This window comes from Cervus canadensis, chromosome 30 (assembly GCF_019320065.1).
Source record: "Cervus canadensis isolate Bull #8, Minnesota chromosome 30, ASM1932006v1, whole genome shotgun sequence".
Lineage (NCBI taxonomy): Eukaryota > Metazoa > Chordata > Mammalia > Artiodactyla > Cervidae > Cervus > Cervus canadensis.
In genome coordinates this window covers 32,916,262-32,939,705 of record NC_057415.1, presented here as the reverse complement: position 1 = coordinate 32,939,705, position 23,444 = coordinate 32,916,262, and the positions used below count along the sequence as shown (strand labels likewise).

General features: G+C 41.3%; 1 protein-coding gene across 4 annotated transcripts in view; it reads left to right on the top strand.

Annotated features, from left to right (window-relative positions):
• The window catches only part of ECPAS (Ecm29 proteasome adaptor and scaffold), a 107,539-nt gene that overhangs the window by 65,513 nt on the left and 18,582 nt on the right, over positions 1 to 23,444 (top strand). For all 4 annotated transcript variants that reach the window (XM_043452898.1, XM_043452900.1, XM_043452897.1 and 1 more), the window contains 17 exons: positions 339 to 564; positions 996 to 1,087; positions 3,835 to 3,969; positions 4,785 to 4,947; positions 5,390 to 5,562; positions 6,830 to 6,931; positions 9,777 to 9,900; positions 11,648 to 11,793; positions 12,213 to 12,267; positions 13,206 to 13,320; positions 13,885 to 13,953; positions 14,668 to 14,785; positions 15,031 to 15,198; positions 19,013 to 19,092; positions 19,779 to 19,884; positions 20,684 to 20,731; positions 21,828 to 21,949. In XM_043452898.1, the coding sequence (XP_043308833.1) occupies positions 339 to 564; positions 996 to 1,087; positions 3,835 to 3,969; positions 4,785 to 4,947; positions 5,390 to 5,562; positions 6,830 to 6,931; positions 9,777 to 9,900; positions 11,648 to 11,793; positions 12,213 to 12,267; positions 13,206 to 13,320; positions 13,885 to 13,953; positions 14,668 to 14,785; positions 15,031 to 15,198; positions 19,013 to 19,092; positions 19,779 to 19,884; positions 20,684 to 20,731; positions 21,828 to 21,949 (2,042 nt within the window). The remainder of the gene's footprint in view (positions 1 to 338; positions 565 to 995; positions 1,088 to 3,834; positions 3,970 to 4,784; positions 4,948 to 5,389; positions 5,563 to 6,829; positions 6,932 to 9,776; positions 9,901 to 11,647; positions 11,794 to 12,212; positions 12,268 to 13,205; positions 13,321 to 13,884; positions 13,954 to 14,667; positions 14,786 to 15,030; positions 15,199 to 19,012; positions 19,093 to 19,778; positions 19,885 to 20,683; positions 20,732 to 21,827; positions 21,950 to 23,444) is intronic.

Genomic DNA, 23,444 nt, shown 5'->3' with positions numbered 1-23,444 from the left:
TGTCTGTCTGTCTCTTTGTCATATACACACACACATCTCTAGAAAAAAAATGATTTTCGTTACACCTGTTTTAGACTTTAAAAGTTGAGTGTGCATTTTAACTCCATTAAACTCTACTAAAGCACTCTTTGGATTATCAAAGCTGGTTATGTAAAATTATAGTTTTTTCAGTTCACATATTGAGTCATGTTTTCCAGCTACCGTGAGGATTATTGAATAGCTTTGTGAAGGAGGGTGGGGGCATCAAAGCTGGGAACTGTCACTTTGAAGAACATCTCCCACCTTGGTTCTTTTTGAGACGCTTGCTCACCTGGTGTCCTTCTCCCTTCCACCCGCAGATCGTCCTGTACTTGCGCATGTGCCTGGCCCACAGCGCGGGGGTGCTGCCCACCTCGCAGAGTTTAGCTGATATGCAAGACCACGCCCCAGCCATTGGACGCTACATACGGACTTTAATGTCAGGCAGCCAGGCGACACCCTCCTCATCATCTTCCAAGAGTGGGGAACCCAACGCTGTGCAGATCTACATCGGCCTGCTTCAGCAGCTGTTGGCGGGTGTTGGAGGTAGGAGGCCGTGATGCCGAGCACGGGTACTAAAGCCCTTAAGCAAAAATCTTAATTTTAAACTCAGCTGACAGTTTTCACCAAAATCATTTTCTCTCCTCTCACCTATAACCAAACGTGAATCTTTCTTTTCTAAACTTGTCTAATTTCAGCTTTGATATACTATTTCTCTTTGCAGAAAGACATGCTAATAATAGATAATATATTTTTGCTTTGGAAGTGGGTGTGAAGAACAGGGCATCTTTTTATAGACAGTAAGGCTGTAAGTTTGCTGTGTTGAGTCACATACTGTGTTCAGGTTAATGTTTGTTTCGTAAAACTGGGAAATGCCTCCTAAAGATGTAACCTTATGCTTTGAAGGAATTTAGTGATCCCTGTATGTGTCTCACTTTTCTTGAAATTGAAATGCTTCTAAATACCTTCTTATTTAGGTTTGCCAGTCATGTACTGTCTGCTGGAAGCTGTATCAGTGTATCCAGAAAAGTTGGCCACCAAATTCGTAGACAAAACTGAATGGATAAAGGTACATCCTTTGCCTGTGTCTTTCTTTTTGAGTCTCTGTGTTTTAAACTTCAGTGTCATGATTTCGCCTTCCTATCAGGGTTCCTGTGACCTTTTCTGCCTTTAGGTCACGTTGAAAACTCTGATCATCAGACATTTACTAGGAAGCTTGTAGGTCATTGTGTGGCAGTGATCTATTTAGGTGAGAGGGGGAGATGAATTGAGAGTCATATAAGTAAAAAAGAATTATTTTTCTGCTTTAAAAGTAATCATTTTGTATAGTTTAAATAAAACATTATGTGAAACATCTTTCTCTGTCTCTCACCTGCCCAGATTCCTTCAATTCCTGCCTCTGCTCTCTCACCTGATAGACAGATAGGTTATCACTTAATTTGTATACGATGTCCCTTTGAGAGTTTAGTTATACATATACACGCAGATGAAATCAGCATTTTTAATTTTTCTTCCTTTTTTCACACAGAAGGTGTTACACAATACTTTTTCACACTGTTTTGTACCTTACTTCTTTCACTTAGCTTTAGAACATGGAGTTATTCCTACATGACTGTAGAGAGAACATCCTCTTTGTTTTAACAACTTCTTTATTTTCCACTCTGTGGCTGTGGAATTATTCTTGTTGTTCAGTCGCTCAGTCGTGTCCAACTCTGCGACCCCATGGACTGCAGCACGCCAGGCTTCCCTGTCCATCATCTCCTGGAGCTTGCTCAAACTCATGTCCATTGAGTTGGAATTATCCTAGATCCTTATTGATGGTCATTTAGGATACTTCCAGACTACTGCAATGAACAGTCTGTCATTTTGAATACGAGTGGGTGTATTTTTAGTTGGATTCTACAGAAATGGAATTGAGGACACATGGATACAATTTTAATAGACAGTGCACATCCTCCATATGAAAAAGTGAAAGCGAAAGTGAAGTCTTGATCAGTCATGTCCGACTCTTTGCGATGCCATGGACTGTAGCCTACTGTCCATGGGCTACAGGCTCCTCTGTCTATGGGATTTTCCAGGCAAGGGTATTGGAATGGGTTGCCAATTCCTTCTCCAGGAGATCTTCCCAACCCAAGGATTGAACCCGGGTCTTCCGCATTGCAGGCAGACGCTTTACCATCTGAGCCATGAGTAGTTCCAGTTCACACTCCACCAGCCATGTTGGAGAGTGTTTTGTTCCCATGGTCACACCAAAACAGTTGCCAGGTTTAGCAAATAAAAATGCGGGATACTCAGTTAACTTTGAATTTCAGATGAGCAGAATGAGTGATCTTTCTTAGTACGGGTCTGGCGTATATAATTTTGTGTACCGCTTGTGCTACGTAATGCAGTTCTTTTTGGAAGGTACAGTTTGAATTATGGTAAAATGTACAGATTCCTTTAAGTGTGAATGCATGAATGTAATTTACCAAGAGGAGTTGAGTTTTGCCCTTTTCCAAAAAATCTAGTCTCATGAAATTGCATCTAGTTCAAAAAGATTTTTTACTCTGTGGAGATTTGCTGCTTTTAAAATGATTTTAGACCTTTGGTCTCGTAGATCAGGAGTCATTAACCTGTGGTCTGTGTGCCAAATCCATCCTGCCTCCTGTTCGTTAAGGCCTCCTGCCAGCTAAGATTAGTGTTTACGTTTCTTAACGGTTGAAGAAAAAATCAAAAGATGAGTAAAGTTTCCTGACGTTTGGAAATTACAGCGTCCATAAAATTGTACTGGAATCCAGCCACACCTATGTGTTGTTTGTGACTGCTTTTATTAATACGGTGGCAGAGTAGAACTGCTGCATCATTTGGCTCTCTGTAGAAAACATGTAAACCTCTGTTTTAGATCAGCTGTATATTAATTCCACCTGTTTTATATTTTGTATCTTTGATGAAAATGCGCATAAGATTTTGGTCTACTCTGTGTGGTCAGTTGTGTCCGACTCTGTGACTTTGTGGACTGTAGCCCGCCAGGCTCCTCTGTCCATGGGGTTCTCCGGGGAAGACCTCTGGAGTGGGATGTCATACCCTACTCCAGGAGGCCTTCATGACTTGGCATCAAAGCCACAGCCCTTATGTCTCCTGCCTAGGCAGGTTCTTTAGCACTAGCACCTTCCATCAAAAAAAGAACAAAAAGCATTTAATCCTGGGAAGGAAATCCTGGCACTTCCTGCCCCCCTCCTGGCCCATGCACAGGCTCTCCAAAGATGAAGGTGCATTTTGAGGCAAGGCACTCCTCTCAGAACAGGACGTGCCTGGCTCAGGCCTGCGGTGACTCACTGTTTTTCAGAAATGGTAACATCAGAAGTCTGCTGGCCCTTATCCTGCAGTGACATTCGGGCACGTGCAGGTCCCTTTCTTTCTCGAAGAGGAAGAAGTTCCCAAAGAACAGATTGGGGTGGGGGGTGTGGTCCTCCGTACTAAGGACCTGGGGAAGTGCACGACCCTGCCAGGAGGGAGAGAGAACGCGCTTGTGGTCCAGAGGGCAGGGATAGTGCAAGGGCGCCCCCACCTGACCAGAGGTGCCACCTGCAGTCACCTGTTCATTCCCGTGGGCCGCGTCCATCAGATGGCTCAAAGCTAAAATGCTCATTTTCAGAAAGGGAGGGTAGCTTGGCTTTGTTTTGAAATAATAGATTGTGTTCTTTTCTCCAAAATATCAATAACTTGAACATTGAATAAATTGTAATGTATCATGTATTCTTTTTACTTTAAATGTTAGAAGTTGTCAGCAGGGAGATGATCCTATATCATGTACATATTTCTTTCTACACCACTCAGAGTCTGATGAATAGCAGTAAAGAAGAGATGCGTGAACTGGCAGCCTTGTTTTATTCTGTGGTGGTATCTACAGTGTCGGGAAATGAGCTGAAGTCAATGATAGAACAGCTGATAAAGACCACAAAAGACAATCATGTATGTTAATCAGTTTTGCCTTTATCTTTTGTGTGTGTGTGTGTGTGTGTGAAATAGAAGTTTTACAAAAACATCTAATATATTTTTTCTATGTTCTCATTTGTAAAATGAACACATAAATTGCTTGCTTTTATGGTGGCAAAGATGAAATGAGATAGATAGCACACGATTCAGTCAGTTCAGTCAACAAGTTTGAGTGCCCTGTGTCTCACAGGCACCGTTTGAGGTGCTGGGACGACAATGGGGAGTAGATACATGAGAAGCTCTAGTAGTGTTTGGTGCTCAGAAATCTGGTTCCTTTTTACTTCCTCATCTCCTGCCACCTCTCTTTGTACTTGTCCCATCAGGAAACACTATTGAAGTCATGTGCTTTCAAATATTCTGTTGCCTGCCCATGTTTGGAGGTTTTTGCAATTAGAAATAGGCTCTAGTTCATTGTATTTTGTTGGCAGTAGGGGAAAATCATGCTTGGAAATTATGATGGTATAGTTATACAAGTGTTATAAGTGAGAAGAAAGCATATGTGCTTATCAGAGCATTGAGGGAGTCACCTCACTGAAATTGGAGTGGGTATGGGGTTAGGGAATGCAAATATAAGTCACTCAACTCAACTCCTCAGAATTCTCTGTGTTTGAAACTCAAGGTTTCTCTTGTTCGCTAGCTGATATATTAACATCCCGTGGAGCCTCGCATGATCACTTTATTCTTTGGCCTTGTGTTTTATGGGGGAGATGACTGTGATAAACAGTTATTGCAGCGCATTCACACATGTGTGAGAGAGAGGCAGACATATGCTGTTGTGTTGTTAAATCCAGAGCCCCGAGATACAGCACGGATCCTTGCTTGCACTGGGATTCACAGTAGGAAGATATTTGGCTAAGAAGAAGATGAAAATGGCAGAGCAGCCAAACGTGGAGACACATGCTGATTTCCTGCCCGAACAAGAGGAACTCATTCAGAGTGCCACAGAAACTATTGGTAATTAATGTGTTTATGCTGATATGGATGTCAGCATAAATAGGTTACAAGATTTTGAATGAGGTTAAAATTTACTGTAACATTTTAATTTCTTTTTATAGCATTGCACTCTAAACACACAAGCTTTTTCACAAAATCTTGATGCTAAGTAAATTCTGTTTTTAATAACACTGAAGGTATTCTTGTTTTTCTATAATTTTTTCTATTTGTTTCTGTTTAATAGAGATGATTCCATTATGGGAAAAAATTTAAATGTCAAGAAAGGACCCCACTCTGTGGTGTTTTATTACTAAAGAAATGATAACAAATTATCAACTAGAAAGTAAATTGTAGACTTTGATTTTCATTTGCTATCTGTAAGAAAATCTCAGTTACGTTTCTGATTGCTTTGGATTCCAAGGGTAATAAAGTATAATTCTCCTTTGTGTAAATGTGTTCACAGGCTCATTTTTGGACAGTACCTCCCCTCTCTTGGCGATTGCTGCCTGTACAGCCCTGGGGGAAATTGGCAGAAATGGTCCCCTCCCAATCCCCAGTGAGGGATCGGGCTTCACCAAGCTGCATCTTGTGGAAAGCCTGCTAAACAGAATACCCTCCAGTAAAGAAACAAACAAGGCATGTCTCTTCCTTTTACCCTTCTCTTCTAAAAGCTGTTTAATTTTGAGTTGTGGGTGATTTGTATATCGCCTTTGTGTGTGTGCCCTTTTGACCCAGTTACTCCAATTAAGGCCCATAACTTGTTAAGATTTGGGTAAAAATTAAATGCATCAAGTTTATTCTTCTGTCATGCAAAAGGTAGGTAATAAAGTGTTAAATAGGTATATGATTTTTATAATTTCAGACCAGATCTAAATCTTAACCTCCTATAACCAGGTGGGTTTTAAGAAGTTTGGGCATTAGTAAGCAGTGGGAGTCATCTCTGAGGAAAAGGATCTTTGAATGTGAACGTAAAAGTCGCTCAGTCATGTCTGACTCTGCAACCCCGTGGACTGTGGCCCGCCAGGCTTCTCTGTCCATGGGATTCTCCAGGCAAGAGTAGTGGAGTGGGTTGCCATTTCCTTCTCCAGGAGATCTTCCCAACCAAGGGCTCGAACACAGGTCTCCTACATTTCGGGCAGTTTCTTCACTGTCTGAGCTACCAGGGAAGCTCAGAGGACCTTGATAGTATTTTAATTTTAGACAAAAACCTTCACAGACTTTAAAATTTTTCTTTGGGATAAGAGTACCTCAGTGTTGAAATGTAAGATGATTTAATGAACAGGAAAAATCAGTTTACTGCAAGTTTAATAAATATGTAATCTTATTCTCAATCTAGCTGTTTTTTAAAACTTACCGAGAAGATTGCAGTATAATTTTTATTAGCTGTTATTAGCTAGAAATTACCATCCAAGCATATGCTGAGCGCTTCACATGGTTTAGTTAACTGAATTCTCAGAAGCTCTAGTGAAGTAGGTATGCTTGTCATCTCTGTTTTCCCAGAGGAGGAAATAACAAAAAAGTGAAGTAACTTGTCTGAGGTCACATAGCCACAAAGGCTACTAAAAATGGTCTAGCTGTGACCCGATCTTAGGTTCTTCTGGACCCAGAATCTACATTTATAACTGTTATGGTTTGTAGGGTACTGAGCTAGTTAAAGACTTTGTGCTTCCTTCTTTTGTAATGGTGGGCCCTTAATAAACTTAGTTTCATGTCTTTCAACCTCCAGTGTCTTATAGACGTAATTCTGGACAATTAGATGCTTTAAAAGAAAAACAAACTTGTACTGATGCATTTAGTTAGACAGATTCCTCCTCCCTGCATTCTCATTTTTCTCCCAGAAAACATTTCTCTGGGACCAAGCTGTTATATACTTCATTAAAAAAAACATTCTCTGTTTTTGCAGATGAAAGAAAGAGCTATCCAAACACTGGGGTATTTTCCAGTTGGGGATGGAGATTTTCCTCACCAGAAGCTCCTCTTGCAAGGTCTGATGGATTCTGTGGAGGTATTTATATTGCTATCTGATTGTTGGTCATTTAGACAAAAGACCTTTTTTTGTTGTGGGAATTTTGCGTGTTGTGAGGTTTTAAAATGAGACTTTCATTCATTCATTCACCAAGTGCTTACTGAGCACCAGCTGTGGGCTGTGCTAGTCACAGCATTGATTGAGTCGCCTGTGCGGGGAAGTCCTTCTCTCATGATTTATTCAGTAAAGTATGGTGCAGGGTGAGTAGAAGGGGAAATATACCCTGTCAGCTGGCTGTGGGGAGTAGGTGCTGGTGTTCTGGCTGCTCTCGAGTCTGATGTCTTCTCGATAAACGTCCAATGTGGTGGAGAAGACCTCCAAGTCGACAGCTGCTAGCCAGCGTGATCAGTGACTCAACACAGCCTGATCTGGCCCCAGTTGGGCTTTGGTTGTTTTCACTTACATTTTTCTTCACCAGCCTCTTTGTCCATCTCTGTTCTGAGCTTTTGAAAGACCCTTATTTACTTCCTTCTTTCTCAGGTTGTTGCATCTACAGTAGGGGAGATTCGTTATTTCTTTGTGCTTTCGTCCTCTCCACATTTTTCCCGACAACATTTATCACAGCTTCTAATTGCCCACTGGACTGAAGGCAGAGTTTGTTTTGTAACCCTGCAGCCCATAAAACTGGGGCCTGGTGGTGTGATTGTTAGAGTCTCGATGAAGTAGTTTTGAGGTGAAATTTTTGGACAAGGAATTAAACTCATGTCAGATTCTCCTTGGATGTCACTGACGTTGTAACCTCTTGGGGGAAAGTTTGTGATGTCTGGTTTCTCATCCTTTTTCTTTTTTTAAATCTGTGATAGACCTGGGTTTCTTCCAGTTTTATATAAATAAATGAAGGTTTGTCTCAATTCTTAACTTGCTACTGAAGACATTATAAGAGTTTAGAAATTTAGAAATATGAAGAGTTTGAAACATGCTGCAGAGATTAAAGGATATAAAAAAAAAGAGCAAGAATCAGAAGCAAAATTTATTCACAGTCAGCTAGGACAGAGTTCTAAAGGTTTTTGTTGTTGTTGTTTTTTCTTTTGACTTTATTACGGAAAACTTCAGACATGCACAGAAGTAGAGAGAATAATAATGTAATGACCTCTGTTCAGCCACTTTTATTTCTAGAATCGTTAAAGTCTAGATATCGTCTTCACAGATGGAGTTAGGGAGTTTTGTTTTTGTTTGTAATGCCAACTACATTGTTATTAACATGTGAACGTGTAAAAACAGGCACGTAAAATGGATCCCTATTATGAGATCCTCTGTGTTGAGATAGCTTTTCTCAGTTTCGAGTTGCCAAGAGCAGCTTTTGACCAGGAAAGCTATAAGGACCAAAGCCCTTGAAGCATTTTTCCTCAGAGAAGGAGGTGTGAGGTCTCAGCACTTGATGCCTCAATAAGCCTAAAGCCCTTGGCTGATAGGGCGTGTGTGTCTGTGTGTCTGTGTGTGTGTTAGTCTCAGCCGTTTCCGACTCTTCGCGGCCCTGAGGACTGTAGCCCACGAGGCTCCTCTGTCCATGGCAGGCAAAAATACTGAAGTGGGTTGCCATCCCCTTCTCCAGGGGATCTTCCTGACCCAGGGATCGAACCCGGGTCTCCTGCATTGCAGGGGGATTCTTTACCATCTGAGCCGTCAGAGATTGAGCTTGGATTAGCTAAACTATCGTCTGTCTCCCTTTGTAGAATTCTTCCAAAGGACGGTATTCCCATGGCCCTCATGCTCTCTGTTCTTCATTCTCTTCTTATTCTCCTATCTTTACGTCTCTTCCAGTTCCTAGCAAACATGAGAGAGAAATGCCAAAGACTGGCCCAATTCCATATCAGTTGTGATTCACAATTGTGAGACGTGTCAATTTCCAAATCTGATTTAAAAAATTTGGATATATGTATAAAATATACATAGTTTTGATTTTTGAAATAATTTCAAATTTAAAGTGAAGTTGTATGAATAATTTAAAGGACTCCTCTATATCCTTCATCCAAATTCACTAAATTACATTTTACCACATTTGCTTTTTGGTTCTTTGGGGTTTTTCCTAAACCATTTGCAGTGGTGATTTAGTCACTAAGTTGTTGTGTCTGACTCTTTCGATCCCAGCCCGCTAGGCTACTCTGTCCATGGGATTTTCCAGGCAAGAATACTGGAGTGGTTTGCCATTTCCTTCTCCAGTGGATCTTCTGGATCCAGGGATCTAACCCAGGTCCCCTGCACTGCAGGCAGATTCTTTACCGACTGAGCTACCAGGGAAGCCCTGCAACCATTTGAGAGGAGCTTGCAGGTATCATGTAATTTAGGTATACAGAGACGAGATGTCTGTCAGTGATAAAGGCCAATGTTATTGTGCAGTTATTACCAATCAGGTGTCTCCTAGTCACCGTTTGTACGTTTACCTTGTTTAATCCCTATGACCTGAACGAGGTGGGTGATGGTATTATTTATGCTCATGTTAAAGATGACATCGAGGCTCAGAGTTTAATGATATTAAACTTAACCGGTGAGAGACAGAATTTCCATTGAGATGTGTGTGGCTTCACAGTCCATGCCCTTCTCCCCAAGTGAATGATTCCAGTCTTCCAAAGATTAAAAATCACTGCTTAGTGGTTCTCTGCCTAGGTGAAAAGTGCAACGCGGCCTTCGGGAAAGATCTTGAAGTCATTCTTGGGCGCTCTGTCCCCTCACCCTGCCCCACTTTCCAACCATCCTGTTAGAGCATTCCAGGCAAAAGAGTGGAAACAGCACGCTGAGAACCAAGACCAGTACGAGCCTTTGTATGGAAATGGATGTTTTTGGAAACTGTTCCCTCTGACCCTGGCTCTTGTCCCCTTCATTGCAGGCCAAGCAGATAGAACTTCAGTTCACCATCGGTGAGGCCATCACCAGTGCTGCGATAGGAACGAGTTCCGTGGCCGCCCGGGATGCCTGGCTGGTAACCGAGGAGGAGTATACGCCCCCCGCCGGTACCTTACTGTCAACTAATCGGTTTATTCCCACCGTGTAACCTCTTCTGTTCTTGCTACCACCTCTGAAGCCAAAGAAAAAATATGTACATTCCATTTTGACTCTTTTTCCAATAATTGCATATGTCTTCTGAGTTTGGCTCAGTCAAGAAAGATAGTTGGTTAAAGGAGACGGAGCACAAAATGAGCAAGAACCGTTTCTTTAGTCCTCTGGCAAGGAGGCCGAGGAGTTAGCTGTCGATTCCCTTCAGACCTGTGCTCTGTCCATGAGGATTCCTTGGGGTGTTTAGCCAGTGTCAGAGGTCAAAGCCTAGCAACCTCCCAAGTTTTGTGTGCCCCGATTCTTTTTTTTTTTTCTTTGTAATTTTCCTTTTTTTTTTAATTCATTTTTGAATTGGATGAAAACTGCTTTATGATGTTGTGTTGGTTTCTGGGGTACAGCAACGCCTGTCAGCCGTAATTAGACATGCATCCCTCCCTCTGGAGCCTACTCCCCTCCCGCACCCCACCCCCTGCGTCAGTAATTTTGTTTCTTTATTCCTGGCTGTGCCGGGCCTTGGTTGCTGCGTGTGGGCTCGTCTGCAGTCGCAGTGTTGGGCTTCTCGGTGCAGCGGCTTTTCTTGTGGAGCACGGGCTGCAGGGTACTTGGGCTTCAGGAGCCGGGGCAGGTGGGCTCAGGGCACAGGCTCAGTAAGGCGCCTGGGCTTAGCTGTTCCTCGAGGAATGGAGTCTTCTCAGACCAGGGGTCGAGCCTGTGTCTCCTGCATTGGCAGGCAGATTGTTTACCCCCAGGGAAGCCCATCCCTGATTCCTTATCACACAGTGCCAATCACGCTGCGGGGGCGTCTGTCCGCTGAGTCGCTCTGGCTTTTAGTGACTGCGTGGGTCACTTTCTGACTACACGTTACAGATACAGTGACCTCACCCCTCTCGTATGCTGTGAACACCCTCCAGGGCACAGGATGGCTCTCCATAGCAAGGTGTCCTGCTGAGGCTAATCCTGCTGGCCTCAGTAGTGCTGAGGTTGGGGAACTCTGAAGGAACAGAGGAAGGAAAACAGTGGTGTAGGAGCTGGAGGAGGAAAGTGAGGTTAATAGAGGTTGGTTTACGTGTTAGTTTTTAGATGGGAGATGGGAAAGATACAGCAGAGAAAGAAAAATCACTGACACCAGAGAAAATGGGGATAATGAAAATTAAGACAAAATTAGCACCACATTGTAAATTAACTATACCCCAATAAAAATTTAAAAACAAATGAAAAGCATTTATTTTAAAAACTTCATGTGCATTTAAGGTTCAAAGGGAATATGGAGGAGGGGAAATAACTTTTTTCCCCCTACAGTCACGATGAGTAAAATTACATTAATCATATGTATATTTAAAAAATTAAGACAGTGTCTTAGAGAAGTTTCAGGTTCAGAGCAAAATGAAGAGGAAGGTACAGAGGTTTTCCACACCCACCACCACTGCACATGCCTAACTTCCCCCATGTTGGTGATAATTTTTCATTCTAGGAAACTAAAGGTGTCTCAGTACCTTTGAAAGGTTAGTTAGTTTATGCTAGGCTCTGAAGTGAATGATTATCAGTTCCTTTAGCAATTTATTTAAATACTTTATTCATTTAGATTTTAATATATAGTAGCATTGTTCTATTGAGTAAATGTTGATTAAAATTTAATTTTTTTTTTTCAGGAAGCTCTATTCAGTTATTTTAATTTGCTTCTTGTCATTCTTTGCTTTTCCCTAGGAGCCAAAGTTAATGATGTGGTCCCCTGGGTGCTGGATGTGATTTTAAATAAACACATCGTCAGTCCCAACCCACATGTGAGGCAAGCAGCGTGCATCTGGCTCCTCTCTCTTGTGAGGAAGCTGAGTACCCATAATGAAGTGAAGGTAGGCCATCTATACATGTGATCCAGCTCTGTTGCAATCTGTTTATGAGATATTTATGATAGGCAGTCGGAAGGAAAATGTATGGGGGTAAGGGCTGTGAACCAGCAACACATACTTCAAAATAAGCTACACATGACGGAATGAAGGCTGATACCTGATACATACGAACTGGAGGATGACTCTTAACCTGAAGGTGTAAAGTCAGAGCAAGTGGTGAGGGCGGGGAGGTTTGGACTGTGTGAATGGACTGCCCGTCAGCGGTATAGCCTTCAGGTAACTTGGCCACCTTCAGAGATGAGGTACAGCAGGGTTTGTGACTGCCTCAGACTGTGAGACTTCACAGTACCCCGAGAGCAAGATTCTCAGTCTCCCAAGGTGGTAGAGTTTCAGTGTTCTGAATGTCCTTTTTCTTATTTCAGTCTCATCTTAAAGAAATCCAGAGTGCATTTGTTTCTGTTCTGTCAGAAAATGATGGTAAGTTATTGGTAAATATTTGATTTCCAAATTCTTTAAACTTGTGTCTTAAATTTTGAAAAATCTGGATTATGACCATAAGAGAAGGCTACAGGCAACTTGATTCTTACGTACTTATTCATTGTGTGTGTTAATTGCTCCGTTGTGTCCAACTCCTTGCAAGTCCATGTACTATAGCCTGCCAAACTCCCCTGCTTATGGTATTCTCCAGGCAAGAATACTGGAGTGGGTTGCTGTGCCCTCCTCCAGGGTATTTTGCTGATCCAGGGATCAAACCCACATCGCTTGCATCTCTCATGTCTCCTGCATTGGCAGGCAGGTTCTTTACTATAGCGCCACCTGAGAAGCCCTTTAATTTTATTCATGAATGAATAATTTATTCATTAGATCAGTTTTGCATTTGAAAGTGGAGCTGAGACTATCTTTAACATTCGTAGCTTCTACTAAATAATAGCTTTCTTCTACTTAGGATTCATTTTTCCCCTTTGTGATTTAAGCTTAGGAGAGGGTGCAAATCTGTGTGTTAGATATTTAAATAGTAGCTTTGTTTGATAAATTGTTTTAAACATGTGATATAATACTGACTTTTCATTTAAAAATTACCCGTGGGTCCTCCTGACATTGATTAGCTCTCACGTGTGCGCCGTGCGTCCACTGACCGTCTGTCACTGTGCACTGCACCCTAAGGCCCCGCAGGGTTGGCTTGATGTGTGAGGTGGGTGTTGTGTGAATGCGGGTCTCAGTTACAGGGACTTGGCTGGTGTCCTGTCCACTCGAATGATTTAATACATTTTTAAACAAAATAAGTTCATGGTGTTTTCGTATCTTTGCTTTGATATCATTTTTGGTTAACGTTACAAGTTTAAAGTTTTTTTCACTTGATGGCTAGAGAACAAATTTTTCTTAAAAGAATATTGTTTTGTCTGACTTTTGTGTAGAACTGAGCCAGGATGTTGCCTCGAAAGGCCTTGGGTTGGTGTATGAATTGGGCAATGAACAAGATCAACAGGAATTGGTTTCTACTCTTGTAGAAACACTGATGACTGGCAAAAGGTATGGTAAACTTGAAAACTTCAGATTTGAACATGCAGGGCAAGTTTTGCAGATACCAAGAATATGCAGTGAAAGAGAGAAAGTTCAGCTTTTGATTTTCCTGTTTATTAAGTCTTTTCTAAATTGCAAGTCATCAACTGCCATGCTGTGGACAACAGTTTAATTATCCAGTGTATACTGTTTAGAAAGTAAACTAAATTACTGTTTGTAAACATGCCAAGAAGTCAGGCTTTGAAAACTGAATGAATGATCTGGGGATAGGTAAAGCATTGTATTACAGAAGTACCATAATTAGGATTGGCTAAATGGAAATGAAGACAGGAGAGAGGACTTGCATGTCCCGCACAGTCTGATCTGAGAAGAGAATCCTTTTGTTCTTCCTAGACTTCATTTTACAAAATTCTCAGGCTAATGAGAGGGGTGAGTTGGCTTTACATCTTGCTCACTGTAGATACTTAATAGGGAGTTTGATTTTATCAGTTTACAGCTGAAATGTATACATTAGTGGAATGGCAGTATGAAAATTCTGAGGCTCATGTAAATTCTTGCTGTTGTTTTGTTTAGAACTAAACATGAAGTTTCCGGAGAGACAGTGGTGTTTCAGGGAGGAAGCCTTGGCAAAACCCCCGACGGGTAAGTGCGGCAAATCCAGCCATCATTGGAGACGCCTTCCATCCAGTGGAGAGAACACTCCGAGCTGATTTACAGCCTCGTGGGAAGTGTTGTGTGTTAGCGGAAGAAGAACCTGCAGAGAAAAAGCATAGGTTTTTAGATTCAGTTTCCTGGAAACCAGACTGAGATGGAGTTCTATGTACTGGAATTTGATTGAAGGGGACCTCGGGATCCTCACCCGAGGAGTGAGGGGGCAGGACACGGCCAGGAGCCAAGAAGGAGCTGAACGGCTGCCGACATTTACGAGATCCTGACCCATCAAGGAGCCCGGGACTGGACTGGGAGGGCGATTCAAAAAAGTTCTTATCACTCTAGCTTAGCAAAAACGTAGGGAAGACAGAAGTTGTCTTCAGATGGCTCTGTCAGGATCCACAGACTCTGGTGCACAGTGTACTGAAGAATTATCGCTGCCTCGGAGGTGACGAGGGCTCCACCCGCACGGGCATCGTTAAGTGCCGTAGGTCATTCACCAGCTGTTGCTGAGAACTGAATTAGGCGACTTCTTACATTCTCCTCACTCTGGTTCTCTGCCTCTGTGGTAATGAGATAACTCAGTATTGGAAATTTAGTGAAAAAGTAATTTTAAAATGTCCTAGTGATATTCATAGTGTACTTTTTATTAGTCTGGAAGTAGAGAAATACATTACTGCATACTTTTTGGTTCTTGTTTTCAAGCCAGGGCCTCTCTACTTACAAGGAGCTCTGTTCTCTGGCAAGTGATCTTAGTCAGCCGGATCTGGTGTATAAATTTATGAATCTAGCCAACCATCATGCAATGTGGAACTCTAGGAAGGTAAGTGGCTGTTGCCGGACAGTTTTATTTTTTTTCTTCCCTTCAAATCAAACCTGCCTCACTGGCAGACGGTGACAATTGATAACGCAGTCTGATAGAGCTGGTATAGTATTGATACTGAACATGCAGTAAATGAGGCTGTCTGCAGGGACAAGGTTAGGAGGGAAAGTTTTGTGGTATTTAATGTGTTGATATTTTATTGCAGTAGGTGTGTCTGAGCCACTTCATCTGTTACTGTGTTTTAGGGTGCTGCATTTGGTTTTAATGTAATTGCTACCAGAGCTGGAGAACAGCTGGCTCCTTTCCTGCCTCAGCTAGTTCCGCGTCTTTATCGTTACCAATTTGATCCCAACCTTGGCATTCGACAGGCCATGACAAGTATTTGGAATGCACTGGTCACTGACAAGTCAATGGCAAGTATCTGTGAACCCTTGTCCCAGATCACAGGTGGGATGTAAACCCAGGCTTACCTTCCTTTCTCCTCTGTATACCTATTTGTTTAAATAGATAGACTTTCTTTTACCTTCTTGCTTTCTTCCTCCTTTCAGGGTACCAAAGATGCACATGGCATCATTTATTGAAACCTCAAAAATGGAAGTAATGAAATGTCTAGTGGGTAGATGGTTAAGGAAATGTCAGTATATCCACACCAATGGAAAACTATGTGTCGATAGCACTGATGCAGTGGAGAACAGGAGGTAGATGAGGAAGCAGGCAGTTACCATGTTTGACTGCTTCTCATATTCTCTCGCATTGTTAGATTAGGATTTCTCAGGACTTGCCTCTGAGTACCTTTTTCTCTCTCTACTTTCTCCTTTGAGATGAGCTGTCAGTCCCAGGGCTTGTAAATGTCACCTTGATTATGATGGTTCCCAGTCTTATTCTTCTGACCCAGGCACGACTTGTGTTCCTGACTTGTTTTGATATATCTCACTGCCTGCTTGACATTGTCACTTGGATGTCATTTCAAGATATGTTAGACCTAACACGTTCAGAACAGGACTTAAGAAAAACAGCCTTCCCTTGGGACTTCCCTAGAGGTCCAGTGGTTAAGAGACTGTGCTTCCACTGCAGGGGATGCAGGTTTGATCCCTGTTCTGGGAACCAAGATCCCACATGCCTTGTGGCCACAAACAGAAACCATCACAGCCTTCCCGCTCTCTTCTTGTATGTTCATCCATTTATCCAAGCTGCAAAACTGGGTGTCATCTTGATTATTGTCTGTCTCATCCCACCCTCAGTTGAATCTAGTAGCAAATTCTGTTGATTCTTCCAAGGTATTTCTTTCTTTCCTTTTTTTTTTTGACTGCACAGTGTGGTTTTCAGGCTCTTAGCTCCCTGACCGGGAATCGAACCTGAGCCTATGGCAGTGAAAGCACTGAGTCTTAACCACTGGACTGCCATGGAATTCCCTGCAAAATATTTCTTGAATGTACTCTCTTTTTTCCCTAATTCTTCCCTGATGAATACGTTGTCATCTTTCTTTTGTATTTGCCCTCCTTCATTTACTTACCAGCAGTAAAAGTGATTTTTAAAAATGCAAATTGGATTGTGTTTTGGGTTGAACTCCTTTGGTGGCTTCCTCGATCACTTTATTTTTTATCAATTTATCTTTTCAAGCAGATAATACTTTATTTTAGCTGCTGTTTTCCCAAGGATGGGATTAGGTCAGGGAGCGTTCCATGGTGAAAAACATGAAAATATCATGGATTAAATAGTATAGTTTCCTTCTGTTATTGATTATTAATGTATTATGATTTATTATTATTCCATTATGATCAAACACATTTTGTATGATTTCAGTCCTTTTAAATGTTTTGTAACGTTTTATGACCTTGCAAATAGTGACCCTGGAGAATGTTCCATGTGTACTTTAGAAGAATTTGCATTCTGCTATTATTGAAAAAAATGTTCTATAAATATCTGTTGGATCTAGGTAGTTTATCATGGTGTTGATCTCCTGTCTAGTTGTTCTACTTTTTTTTTTTTCTGTTTTGTATTTCTTTAAAAAATTTTTAAAATTTATTTTCAGTTGGAGGGTAACTACTTTACAAGATTGTATTAGTTTCTCCTGTCAGCAGCATAAATCAGCCATAGGTACACGTATGTGCCCTCCCTCTTGGAACTTCCTCCTCCCTCCCTTCCCATCCCACCTCCCTAGGTTGTCACGGAGCACCGACCTGAGCTCCCTGTGCCATATAGCAAATCCTAGTTCAGATAAATAAACCCCATGACCCTTACAGTGTCTTTCCATCCCTAAACATGATGCGGCCCGTTCCTCTCTCTCCAGTCTGGTGCTGGAAGGCATTGGAGGGTTTCACTTTGAGGGTTCGATGAGTTCTGTTTGCTCTAGGAGAGTACTTGGTACAAATGAGTCAGCCGAGATCTCGTCGGCTGAGTTCAGGCTCTTGAGATGTGAGTGTCATCTCTCTGCATGGAAGGTAAAGCCACAGGTGAGGATGAGATCACTATGGAGACTGTCTAGAGACATGGGCTTAGAAAGACATCAGTTTCTTTAATTTTAGATGAGTTATTCCCTTCCTCTCTTGGTTTTCTTGCATATCAGTGAGGATAACAAAACCTCTCTTACCTAGGAGAGTAAAAGTGGGAAAGCCAAAAGTTTTGAAGTTCTGTTATTGTTGTGTAGTTGCTAAGTCCTGCCCGACTGTTTGCGACCCCACAGACTGCAGCATGCCAGGCTCCTCTCTCCTCTACTATCTTCCAGAGTTTGCTCAAATTTGTGTCCGTTGAGTCGGTGATGCTATTTAACCATCTCATCCTCTGCTGCCGTCCTTCTCTTTCTGCTTTCCCAGCATCAGGGTCTTTTTCAATGAATCAGCTCTTCACATCAGGTGGCCAAAGTACTGGAGCTTCAGCTTCAGCACCAGTCGTTCCAATGAATATTCAGGGTTGATATCTTTTAGGATTGACTGGTTTGGTTTCCTTGCTGTCCCAGGGACTCTCAAGAATCTTCTCCAACAGCATAATTTGAAAGCATCAATTCTTGGGTGGTTTGCCTTCTATATGGTCCAACTCTCACTTCTCTACATGACTACTGGAAAAACCATAGCTTTGACTATACCGACTGATGTTTGCAAAATGATATCTCTGCTTTTTAGTATGCTGTCTAGATTTGTCATAGCTTTCCTTCCAAGGAGCAAGTGTCTTTTAATTTCATGGCTCAGTCACCATCCACAGTGACTTTGGAGTTCAGGAAAATAAAATCTGTCATTGCTTCTGCTTTTTTCCTCTTCTTTTTTGCCATGCAGTGAGGGGACTGGTTGCCATGATCTTAGTTTTTTGAATGTTGAGTTTCAAGCCAGAGTTTTCACTCACCTCTTTCACCTTCATCAAGAGGCTCTTTAGTTCCTCTTCACTTTCTGCCATTAGGGTGGTGTCATCTGCATATCTGAGGTTATTGATATTTCTCCCAGCAGTCTTGATTCCAGCTTGTGATTCATCCAGCCCAGTGTTTCGCATGATGTCCTCTGCATGTAAGTTAAACAAGCAGGGTGACGATATACAGCCTTGTCGTATGCCATTCCCAGTTTTGAATCAGTCAGAGTGAGTCTGCTATCAGGGTGTTGTTATCATCAAATGGAGAAGTGTATAGCAAAACTGAAAGGTTAAATTCATCTTCATTCTGAACAGTCAGATCCTTCTTCATGTGCCAGACACTGTGCAGGGTACCAGGGAAGCAAAGACAAGTGAGAGGCTGCCCCTGCCCTTGAGGTCTCAGTGTGGGGGGCAGGACGGTGACTGTGCCGTCCGATATGAGGCACTGAAGCAGGCGCCGTGGGCACCAGGGCAGGATAGAGGATCCTTGTCTGTGAAGGTGAGGCCTGATCTGAATCTCAGACAGATAGAAGTTAGCCAGGCAAGTAGGTGATAGAAGAGCTCGAGGTAACGTGTGCCAGGAAGCGGGGGTGAGTGGGGGCGAGACAGGATGTGAGGCCGTGGGAGCCAGAGAGTTGCAGGAGGTCTTCATATGCACACCTGGGTGATTGGACTTTATTATCACACACTGAGGAAAATAAGAGATCATGCTTGCATTTTAAGGTAATCGGTTGGGCAGCTTTTAGCAACCAAAGTGGGGAGAGAATTGTGGACTGAAAGGCCTAGAGAGACACTTAGGCTGTTACATATAGAAACACAGTGTGGTAGAGATGCATCATTTGATTATTGATGGATTTTGCATTTTTAATTTTATCCTTTTACTCTCATTAGGTGGATAAGTATTTGAAGGAAATTCTTCAAGATTTGGTTAAGAATCTAACCAGCAATATGTGGCGAGTTCGAGAATCCAGGTATCATTTTTGGAAATATAACTAGTCAAAACTGCATTTCTTTTCCCCTTCAAATTTCCAGGTTTTATACCTTGTGCAAAAAGAATGAGTTAAAACCACTAAAAAGCATATTTCTGGTTGGGTTAGACCATTAATAACATTTAAGCTATAGCCAGTGGTTTTCCTAAGTTGTCTTAATTTTCCTAAGTATGACTTATTGGGTTGGTCAAAGTTTGTTCAGATTTTCCCATGCCACCACACTGAAAAACCTGAATGAACTTTTTGGCCAGCCTGATTAGAATAGCAGCTCACTTGTTAACTTAGACATCAGGATGCATTTATATAGTCTCATAACTTTGTAGGGTAGCATTTATTTATATATAAATAATTTAGGTCTACTCAGCGTCTGCTATGTGCTTGGTAGTGTGCTAGGCCCTGGAAGTAGATAGCTAAGTAAAAAATGATGATGTGTCATCTGAAAGAGATTATATTATAGTTGTGGGACACAGACGTTTGATGGCTGTAAATGCCGTATGCATGTGGTATATCTCAGGCATCAAGGAGAGAGTACTCATACCTGTCTTGGAGTAAAGGGGTTAAGACTACAGGTAGAGGCAGAAACCGTATTCTTATCTGGTATGAATATTTTGTAGTAAAAGACTGAGCTTTTTTGATCATATATCTGAAACCAAATTGTTTATTTTCAGCTGCTTAGCTCTGAATGATTTATTAAGAGGAAGACCCCTAGATGACATCATTGATAAACTTCCAGAAATTTGGGAAACCCTCTTTAGAGTACAAGATGATATAAAGGTACTGTATAAACAAACCTGCATTTATTTGTAGGCTAGCATAAATTGGAATTGTTAAGATATGTATGTTACATATTTCAAAATTCAGTATCCAGACAACTTTATAGAAGACCAGAATTTTCCAAATTTTCCTCCAAAGTTTCAGTCTTGATCTGTCTGTGAAGTGGTAAGGTTAAGTATCTTTAGGTCTAAATTTAATTACCTTTTTTTTTTTTTTTTTTTAAATAAAGGGTAGCTACTGCTTGATTTTCTTTCAGTAGAGATCTTGTGATGCTGTTGATGAAGGACAAATAATAGTTTAGAAATAATCCAATATAACTCTACTTTGATCAGTTTCATAAGTTGGATCAGTCATTCCCAAATAATGTGTCCAGTTTTTCTCTGAATTTTGCCTTGGCAATCTCAGTTTTAGATTTTTCAATCTTACAATTAAAATTAGATGCTTCTTTTTTTTTTTTTTTCTGTATTCATCAGAGATTTTTTAGGTCTTTGAGAATCTTCACATACATCTTCACACAGTTGCTTTTATAATCAATTTAGTTCCTAAGCTGTTATATTTAAATATCCATATTTTTGTATGGTTAAGATAGGTTGTATCTAATTTAAAAAATAATAGTCCCTCATGGTAATATGCTCCTTGATGGGCACAGAGCCTAGTGAAAGACTGTTTTTACTTGTTAATGAAAGTGGGGTTTTTCATCAATTTGTGTAGATTTGGAGGCATTTTAAATGCATATTTGGGGGTAGATGAGATGGAAACTCTGACTTGTATGATATCAGACTTCTCTTTTTTTTTTTAGGAATCTGTACGAAAAGCAGCAGAACTAGCTCTGAAAACTCTGAGCAAGGTGAAAACTCTTAATCTTTTACTGGGGGTAAAGTGGGGCAGGATTCTATGTGACAATGAAAATAATAACAATTTTCTGTCATATAAAGTGACATTTAGTTGCATTGTAATTGACTTCATGTTACAACCTACTGTTCTTAACAATGAATGGCGAAGTGAAAGAAAGTGAAAGTCACTTAGTCATGTCCTGACTCTGCGAACCCATCGGCTGTAGTCCATGGAATTCTCCAGGCCAGAATACTGGAGTGGGGTAGCCTTTCCCTTCTCCAGGGGATCTTCCCAACCCAGGGATCGAACCCAGGTCTCCCGCATTGCAGGCGGCTTCTTTACCATCTGAGCCACAAAGGAAACCCAGTGAATGGGAAACTGGGTGGTATTACATTAGAATATGAGTATTTTTAACAAAGTTTATCTCTGGGCTCTTTAAATGGTCGGCTCTTCTGGGCCTTTATATAAGATAAGACTTTATCTTGACTCTGAAGCACACATTACATTTAGATCAAGCAACATCTATTCTCTTCATTATTGCTGTGTTTATGTGTTAACCTACCTTTCATAATTATGAGATTGGCAGCATTTTTGAAACTAGTTTCCCATTTGCGTTTTGTTTTGTGGTGTATCAGGGCCTTCTAATGTGTTCTAGCTGTACACACCTTGTTGTAAGTCACATTATTAGTATGTAGTAAAACTGGGTTTTAAACCCAGGTGTTTCTTCTTCCATATTTGTGTTCTTGACCTCTGTGCTACGCTGCCATCCAAAGTTATTGGTGATCATCATGGTAACAAAACCTTAAGCCTCTTCAGAGTGCTTTCCTAAATGGTTTCTTATTTCATCTTCAGCTGTTGCCTGTTCGACGAATTAGAAGACCAAAGCTTAGAAAGTAAAATGTGTTAGCAGGTTTTCTGTTTAGTTATTGGCAGCCCTAGGACTCAACCCCAGATCACGAGGTCTTCTTTTTCTCTCTGTGGAATGGTAGAAAGTGTAGCATCACTTACTCTTTTCTGTGGCTGTAGGAAATAGGAAGTGTTTTGTCAGATGAACGCTTTATCAGATGAGGGGTCGGGTCCACTAATTTCTGTGCTCTTTTGCCTGTGAGGTCTGTGTGAAAATGTGTGACCCCGCCAAAGGAGCAGCTGGCCAGAGAACCATTGCTGTCCTCCTGCCCTGCCTTCTGGACAAAGGGATGATGAGTCCAGTGACAGAAGTTCGAGCCCTCAGGTTTGAATCAGCCGATGAGATGAATATGCTGGATTCACTTAGTTCTTAGCCATCCAGTAGAAATTGGATTTCTTCAAAGGTTAAGATTCTGGAACATATGGAGAAGAGAGTTGAGGAGAATCCATTGGGGTGACCCAAGAGCATGTGTGAGAAGTGGCGAGTCAGAACATATTTGCAGAGACGTTCTCTTGGGAAGCTTGCTTCTGTCCAGCGTTCTGCCACTCTGCCTCAGCCTTGAGTGAAGTGTGTTCTTTTCTTGTCATTGGCCTCTGCCCCCAGCAGGCACATCTTGTTATGCCTCTGTTAAGCAAGTTCTTGGGAAGCTTGCTTGTTGATTATACTACTTAGTAACATTTTACCAATTATTACATTTAAAATAAGCTGTTTACTACCTGTGAAATAGTCAAGAAACACATATTTAGATCTATATGGCTCTTCTAAGTTAAAGTCAGTAGTGGGAGATTCTAGTTTCATTTTTTTTTTTTTAAACTAGAATACTATCTAGAAACTTCATGAATTCCATTTTTATTTCACTTTTTATATTAGATCAAATTAGTAGTATCAACACCATTTTGTGGTAATCAAGTAGTTGGTTTGGGAAAGTTCTTTTTAGAAGGATTCAGCTAACAAATGCAGAGGCATGATAAAATTAGGATACCACCATTTTGCTGTCCTCAGTAAGATGACCCAGGTAATGATCGTAAGTGGCTCTAAGTCCACTGGTGAAAGGCTGATGGGGAGGGGTACAGTGGATGGTTGGTTTGTGCTGACCAAACTTGAACCCTCTGATCACTCTTAAGGGCACAGAAAAAGATAGCATCCTGATGTGATGGGATAGGACATGACAGACCATCTATAAAAGATTCTTATTAACAAAAAATTTGAACTAAACTTGATTTAGCCTGCAGATCTGTATAAGCTACAGAGGAACATGTTAAGTGATACCACTGGAATATGATAAGTGAGGACAAATAAATTATAAGAAGAAAAGAGGGAGGAGGGCACTGTGAAAAAAGATTTAAGAAATGCAGTAAATTGCAATGTGTGGATGGACTCTAGATTCAATTCCATCAAACCAGCTCTTAAGCTGGTTTCTGGAACAATCAGGGAAATTTGGATATTAGATGATACGAAAAGAATTCTTAATATTTTTTAAGTGCGAAATGGTATTTTGATGATGATGAGTCCTGCTCTCTTGGTGACACATACTGAAGTTAAGTCAGGGATCATGCTTCAAAATACTGTGACGGTAGGGGTAAAAAGTGTATGTATGGTGGATGTATAAGTGAGACAGAATTGGCCAAAGGTTGCTAATTGTTGAACTGGGTGGAGAACATAATAGAATTTCATTTATGATCCTCTCTGCTTTCATACATGCGTGAAATTTTCTTTAATCAAAAGTAGAAGCAAAACCCAGAAGAACAACACAGAGCTAAGACCAGGCTCTGAACCCAAGGGACTGTGTTCTTAATGCAGGAAACTGCAGAATATCCTC